Below are 8124 nucleotides of genomic sequence, written 5' to 3' on the forward strand. Positions count from 1 at the left end.
CAAAGGTAATGCTGGACATGCTCACAAGTCAAATATACAGTTAATTTGTAATAATGATGATAGAACAAATTTTCCAGGAAACAGGAACTTTGTTCTTAGTAGGTTCTGTTGCTGTACAGATCTGGTTGTCGTAAAACACTGGATAAGAAGTCAGGTATAAATTGGATCATGACTGTTGAACTACATTTCATAATCATCCAGTGTTTGGACAGGTTGGCCTTGGGAGCCTCACCCTTTCACAGGTGGGGGGTATAAATTCTGATGCTCTGCTTCACTGGCACCTCTTGTGCACGATGGGCACAAAGAAGATCCTGCTTTTCCTCGTAAGCACAGCAATTCTGTGTGCCATCTCAGGTAAACTACTTAAAATCTTTTAGAACATCCTTACAAATAGGTAGTGAAGAGGGGCTTAGTCCTCTTCACCAATTTCATACACGTATCTCATGTGCTAATACTGTGTTCAAAGATTGTATATGTAAAACAGACTGCAATTAGATAGCATTGTTTTCTTATAAAAAATATGAATCAACTTTGTGATTAACTATTATTCGCGTTGAAGTAAATTTAGTGCAATGAACTGATGCTATTCTGACTTTTACAGCAGTGTCCTGTAGCATAGATTAAAACAAAAAGTACTACTGTGAAAATATGAATGACTTTATTTGTATAAATCCATGTCTATTAGTATGAAATTTAGGATGAATGTAGTTTCTTGCCTGTGCATACCTGCTTTAAAAGACTTCAAAGTTCAACTTGCAGATGCACATGGAGCAGCAATGCTTCACTTTGTATCATGTAATGGAAACACAGTAGTAAGATACAGCTGCTATCATATATGGTGTCATGAAGTCTCAAGGACATGTATTTTTCTACCAGATGTGTCCTTGAGGCTTTCATACACATAGAAAGAAAACCTGGAGACAATACAAGCCCAGTTGGCAAATTTACACTTGCAAATCACAACCGTGTTCAGGTAGGTTGGGCTTTGTGAGAAACCAGTATTTAGTATTACTTTCTGACTACTACTGATATTTTACTGGAGTTAATATTTGAATACACAATATACCCAGTCAACACTTCTGGAGCTGTATCATACCTGACAGCATCACAGTTTGCATTGGAAAAAAGGCTTCTCTGTATCAATTAAGCCATGCCTCTAGGTCATTGTCATTTTTTTTATATCCTTCTTAAACTTCGGAGCCCAAAGCTTCACATGGTACAGGATGTGCAGCTGCATCTCCACTGAATGTAGAGGGACAAGTGTTCTTTTTGACAGGATGACTGCAGCTTGATTAGTGCACCACAAAATAGGCTTGGCCCTTTTGAAAGCCAAAGAACAGAAATGAATTATGCTAAGCTTTCCATCCACCAGAACTCCTACATCCTTTCAACAAGCACGAGAGATGCAGAAGAGAGGAATGGGAGAGGAGACTAATGGAAACGAGGAGCCTAGGTCAGCTGAGAGTAGCAATCTTCATGGCCTTGAACTCATGTTGAAAATTGCCCTGTGAAGGAGAGATGTGTGCGTGCTGCAGTGTTTTCCCATGTGTTCCTTGTTTCTCCTTTCCCAGATGCCTCTCTGAGCTTGGTGAATGGCTGGAACCGCTGTGAGGGGCGCGTTGAGGTCTACTACAATGGGAGTTGGGGCACGGTCTGTGATAACTCCTGGGACATCAATGATGCCACAGTTGTGTGCAGGCAGCTGGACTGTGGCTTTGCAGTTTCAGCACCAGGAAATGCCTATTTTGGACAAGGCACAGGCACAATTTACCTGGACCATGTGCAGTGCACGGGGAACGAGTCGTCCCTCTTTGAGTGCAGGAGCCGTGGCTGGGGCGTGCACAACTGTAACCACTCTGAGGATGCCAGCGTGGTCTGCTCAGGTACCATTGATTGTCCTTCCCAAGTCCTGCTACTTGGGCTGATGAATTGGCCCTACTTTGCCTGGCATGGGGAGGTCGTGGAGCCACGTTTGCAGCCCGTGTTTTGCCGTGCTCCTATGGGAGATGGCCCTGCTGAGTCCCCCACACTGAGCATTGCAGCGTGACAGGGCAGCACTGCCATCCCCAGTGCTGGGAGCAAACCTGGTGCGCTCCTTCCTCCCAGTGTCCCTTACTTGCTTCTTTCTCTTCCTGCCTCAACAGGTGCTAATAGCTCAACCCTTGTTCCTACTTCACCACCATCCAGCACGCCTGGTATGTATGTGATTTTTATTTATTTATTTGTTTTTGCTTATTTTTGTATGGGTTGTCGTTTATATTTTATATCTCAAAGTTTTGTCTTTAATAGTCTTTAATAAAATTCTGAATTTTCCACGATATCTACTAACTTGTGAAATCCTACCTTTTACCCTTCCGTTACTCTGATTGTCCTGTGAGAATATTTTGGCATCTGTCACTTTCCTGATCTCTCATATGCTTTATGCCATTTTAGCCAGTTTCTGTTCTTTTCTTTCATGGATGTTTATGCTTTAAGCCTGCCAAATGCTAATTAGCAGTGTAGCTTCATAGTTCTGTAATGATTACACCTTAGCCTTGTTAAGAAGAGTATATCCACTCATTTCATCTGGACACTTTGCCATCATTTGCTCTGGTATGTGTAGGTTTACTGTATATCAATTTGTTGATAAGGAAATCTAAGTGAATCTCATTTACATCTCTTTTTTTCAGCTCAAAAATATTTCTGTGGTAGCTTCCTTTCCAATTCATCTGGAACAATTCGGAGTCCCTTTTATCCTTCAAATTATCCAGATAATGCAGATTGCTTGTGGGAAATACAAGTCGTGAACAATTATCGCATTATGCTCACATTTGGAAGTATTCAGTAAGTAAATGGCTTGTTTCCTGACTAGTTAATGGGGCAAAAATTTCAGCTTAAAAGCACAGTTCTCAAACATTTTCCCAATACTTAAACGCGTATCATAAATATTACCTTGAAACTGTGTCAGTGCAGTATCTTGGTTTGTTGTTTATTTAGCATTTATAATACTGAACTTTACCAAATGCGTTTTACCCCACTGTTCATGTTTTACCCTATGTTCGTGTTCCTTCCCCAGGCTGCAAGGTGGATGCCAGTATGACTATATTGAGATCTATGATGGTCCACCAAGTACTTCTCCTCTGCTTGGAAGAATTTGTTCTGGTTACAACATCATGTACACATCCTCTTCAAATATGCTGACTGTCAGATTTCACAGTGACTCTAGATATTCAAATAGAGGGTTTTATGCTGATTATCATTCCTTTCCAGCAGATCAGAACACCAGTAAGTTTCCATTCACTTTATAACATTTTCTTGGCCAAAAGGCTTTTATACCCTGATGTTATTTGCCAAACTATTTGTTAATGTTTTTGCACCGCTCCTAAAAAAGATGACATTCTTACTTGAATTTTGTAAGTGGTTATTAACTGATTACTTCCAGACAATAATTAATTTTTCATTTTATAAAGACCTTCAAGTATCAAGTTGGTTCCACTTACACGGTTTTTTTTATGATGGTCAGTCTAAACTCATCTTTATTCTTATCACCTCATTATTTTCACGTTTTTTCCATTCTTGTGGACAATTTCTTGTACAAAAATTCATTAGAAAGGATATTTGAATTTTCCCTACTCCAACTATTCCAAGCAGGACTATCACCAGCACCAGATCACATCCATTATGAATTTAAGTAGCAATGAAAGTGAAATTGGACTCTGAGCTGCATCTCCAGGGGTCTTACCTGCAGAGACTCAGATGTGATCATTTCCCTCTACTCAGTGCTTGTCAGACAGCAGCCTGAGTATTGTGTTCAGCTCTTGTCCCACCAATTCTGAAGTGATGTAGACAGACTGGAGAGGTGTCCATAGGTGGTCACATAGATGTTCAAAGGGTGGAGAACTTGCCTTAGGAGGAAAGACTGAAGGAGTTAGATAGGAGGACCTCATCACAGTTTTCCTGTGCTAAGAGTGTGGCTACAAAGAGGATGGAAGCTCTTTTCAAGAGGGCCACATGGAGGAGATGAGAGGCAACAGGTACAAGTTGCATGGTTAGAGGTCTTGTCTTGGTAGAAGAAAAAAAATTTCAGTGAGAAGAATCAATCTCTAGCATCTCTGTCGTTGGAGTTTCTCTAGATGAGATTGGACAGGCTGCTACATAACCTCATCTGTGCCTCCTTATCCCATGAAAGATTGAACCTGATGATCAGTTGCAAATCACCAAAGGATGAAATTTTCATAGCCACAACTTCTCTGAGTGATCTCTTCCATTGCGGTCTAGAGCGGGAATTTTTCTAATGCATTTCTAATTTCTAACAGCCACTCCAAGCACAAATAGTTGCCATCAATACTTACGAAATCACCTGCTGTCCCTGGACACTTATCTCTGCCAGAAGCAAGAATCTCCCTGGGATAATTCCTTTCCATGTAATGGATCCAGTCATGAGGATGGTTTCTAGATCTCCCTAAGCAAGTAGTGTTTCTGCAAACAGTGTACATTTGTCTCTACAACTTCCACATTAGCTTTTGGATGCTTATTTAGAAAAGACTCCCATCTCTTATCATTTTTGCATGAGTGGTGATACTGGATCAAGGTGTCATCAAAATACTATGGTATTCTACTTGTTTTTGCTAGGAGAGTAACTGAAGTTAAACTGAAGTTTGTCAGAGATTATTCATATCTAAGCGTGAGGTGTAAAAATGAAATACCTTCCCTAAATGGTAGAAGCTTTTGCATTTGGTGAAATTTTATCATGTGAACATTATTAATTACATCACTTCACTAATAATTCATATTTTCTGCCCTAGCTCTCTTTTGTTTCCCAACCCACATGCGTGCAGTTGTAGAGAGAAGCTACCTCCAGTCACAGGGTTACTCTGTGTGGAACGCTAGCTTGTCTGACTCTTCTTGTAGTCCAAGAATTACATCAACCCAGGTTATATTCAACATTCCATACAACAGCTGCGGTACCCGTAGACAGGTGAGTGTCAGTGTATTTTGGACATATCTCCAGATCTGGGCACAGAAACTTAATATGCAGTTGGAATACTGTCAAGAATTGCACGGGGCATTGCTGTCTACAAGTATTCAGAACACACAAAAGAAGCATGTCTTTCCGGAGGCTAAGGTTGATTAAACATTCCTGCTTGTCCTTCTTAGATTTTAAGTAATATCTGTATGTATTTCAGTGATGCTTTAAAGAAGAAAGTGTAGGATAGAGTGAACAGTCACATATAGGATGCTTTAGGTTTCTGAGTATGACACTTCCTTTCTGAGTAATAGCAGGATCTGACACATACAGTTTGTACTGCACGGTGTGAACGTAACTACGCGCAATAATCTTGCACTCATCTAATGTGTCAAACAGAGCAGCAACGAGACTTTCACCTATTCCAACATGATAAGAGTATTTGCTTCTGATTCCACCATCAAGAGGAAAAAGGACCTTTACTTGCATGTGAACTGCGAAATGCTCAAGAAAACCTGGGTACAAGTAATGTACACTGCTAATGACCGTGGTGTTGCTGACATTGATGAAACCCAATATGGCAGATATGAAGTGGACTTTGCATTCTACAATTCCTCCTCTTTCCTTTTGCCAGTGTATAACTTTCCTTACTATGTTGAGCTGAATCAGAATTTGTTCCTTCAAGCTTCTCTTCGCAGCAATGACTCAAATCTGGTGCTGTTTGTGGATACGTGTGTGGCATCACCTGATCCTAACGATTTTACAACACTGACCTACGACTTGATCAGAAGTGGGTAAGAACTTTCTTAGGAATGATTTTGAAAGTATTTGGATACAGAGATCTTAAAGTGAGTCATTTGTGAAAGATATAACTTAGGACCAGTGTGCATTGGTTATCATTCTCAATACAAACACACTTTTAATAAACACTTTCTGTCACAGACTAAATAAAATTAAATGTGGCAATCGAAATCCCATTGAGAAGTAGCAGTCAAGCTCCAGTTTCACTCCAGGAGGCAGCGTAGAAACTGAGGTCTAGACTTGTTTCTGACATAGATGAATGAAATACTGGAATGTCGATGGCTCTTTGTTTCTGTACTCCAAAATCAAAGTTTTTTAAATACTGTTTCCTTGAATTTATACAAAATTTGCCTTTTAATTTGAAATGGAATATTTGTGCTCTCTTGTCAGTAATGCTAAATAGACAAAGAGCTAGAAGCATAAAAGTGTTGCTCTTGGTGTCACATTTTCTTCCAGGAAAGAAAAACTCTTGCTAATTTATTTCCCTTGTGTGCTTAGTGGGACTTGAATCTTTCTACCTCCTGAGAAGGAGTTCTTATTGGTAACCTTACCAAAGTCAAATATCCAACCATTAGGCTGGAAGTCTATTGCTTGTAGGAGGCTAGGGCAGTGACGTAGTGCCTCCTGCATGTGAGATGAGTGTCCTCCCTTTTACACGCTGTGTAAATATGAGGAAGGTTTTCCTCTTGTTGAGATTTCTTTTGATTCTACCTGTAAAAATGCTTATTCATCAAGCAGAAACAGAAAGGGCACTCAACCAGGACACATGTCAAATAGATTCTGGTCTTTTTACAGTTAATTTTTATTCATTTGACCTTTAACAATGTCAACAGAAAGTGTATTTACTAAATCTAAAATCAGTAATTATCTTAAAATCTTATAAATATCATAGGTGTTGGGATATCATTGCAATATAGGATAAACTGTGAGAACTCTGGCATCTTTATGAGGAAAACAAGCCCAGTGAAATCTAATCTGTTAATTTTCTCTCTCTCTAGGTGTGTTAAAGACCCTACCTACTCTTCTTACTATTCACCATACCCAAGCGTCAGTCGGTTTGCTTTTAATGCATTCTCCTTTGCTCACCGCTTCCCATCAGTCTACCTGCAGTGTGAGATGGTGGTGTGCAGCTCTGGTGACTATTCTTCCCGCTGCTATCAAGGCTGTGTGAACAGGTTCAGGAGGAATGCAGGATCTTCCCAGGGAAAAGTGAGCGTTGTCATCGGACCTGTTCAGTTTCAGGAGGCTCCCAGTGAGAACAGGAATGCTGGTGAGTGCAAACAACTCGTATTCAAAGTAGGGCTCTGTATATTGCTGTGTGTTTGCATGTCATTTCAGAAAGCCCGTTCTGCTGGCTTATGCACAACCCTATTACAATTCTTAGGACTATTTTTTTGAATGTATATGAAGTTATTTTATAGTATTTACAAACAATTTCCTTTCTATTATACTTAGGCCAAATATTTGTTCTCCTCATGTCAAGTAGCAATTGATTTAGTTCTGCCAGAAGAGAAATGAGATGTAGCCCATCTACCTACTGGATTTGTATTAGATTTTCAATGTTTTTTCTGCCTGATTGGTACACCTCTTATTTATTAGCAACCACACTGTAGGTCCCCTTGAAAAGGTTTCCCCATTCCTTATAAATGGTGTTTCCACTGTTAGGAAACAGCATGTATGGTCTTGGAGTGTAATTATTACAAGTTCCTAGAATTGTTTGAGCTGGAAAGGACCCTTAAAGCCATCTTGTCCAACTCCCTGCAGTGAACAAGGGCAACTGCAGCTCAATCATTCTTAGCTACTTTTTAAGTTCTTGCCATAATCTTTGCTTGTTTGGTATGGACACAGAATCACTTCTTAAACAACACCTGATAATTTGTTTTCCATTCAGATCTGTATTGCAGATCCGATCAGATCCGTTTTATATCAATTTCTCTTTACCTTCGAAATTAACTAGCTCAGGAGGCGAATGTAAGTCCCTCTCTTTCTCTCTCACGCACAGAGCTGCCCTCCAACACCCGGGTGAGAGAGGAGCTCGAGAGCCCTGTGAATGCTGCCAGCTCCCGCGTTCCTCTGGCTGTGACCGCCGCTGTGCTGGCGGCTGCCATCCTCACAGTGGGAGGAATTCTTCTGCAGCGCAAAATGCAAGAACCCATCCCCTACCAGATAATGTGAGAGGTGACCAAGAGTCTGCAGGTGGAGGGTGCAATTCGGATGTTTCAGAGCATTTCAACTGAGCTCCTGTTTTGTTGATGTTGTGTTTCAGGAGAACGATTTCAGCGGCTTGGGAAAGAACTGATTTCTTTTGCCATTGCTTACATGCAGATAGAACACTTGTGTGGTGTTCTACTGGTATTAGAAACTCCATAAGTAGCCAA

General features: G+C 40.4%; 1 protein-coding gene across 1 annotated transcript; it reads left to right on the forward strand.

Moving 5' to 3' along the window:
- Positions 1-293: 293 nt before the first annotated feature.
- LOC306946848 (scavenger receptor cysteine-rich domain-containing protein DMBT1-like) lies at positions 294-7921 on the forward strand (the record flags this gene model as incomplete). Its single annotated transcript, XM_079535949.1, has 9 exons — positions 294-354; positions 1572-1883; positions 2145-2195; positions 2670-2823; positions 3056-3264; positions 4785-4957; positions 5345-5739; positions 6745-7016; positions 7749-7921. 9 exons carry the CDS (start codon positions 294-296, stop codon positions 7919-7921), a joined length of 1800 nt encoding a protein of 599 aa, XP_079392075.1.
- Positions 7922-8124: the final 203 nt, after the last annotated feature.

The sequence above is a fragment of the Tetrao urogallus genome (assembly GCF_951394365.1).
Source record: "Tetrao urogallus genome assembly, chromosome: 5".
In the NCBI taxonomy this organism is placed as follows: domain Eukaryota; kingdom Metazoa; phylum Chordata; class Aves; order Galliformes; family Phasianidae; genus Tetrao; species Tetrao urogallus.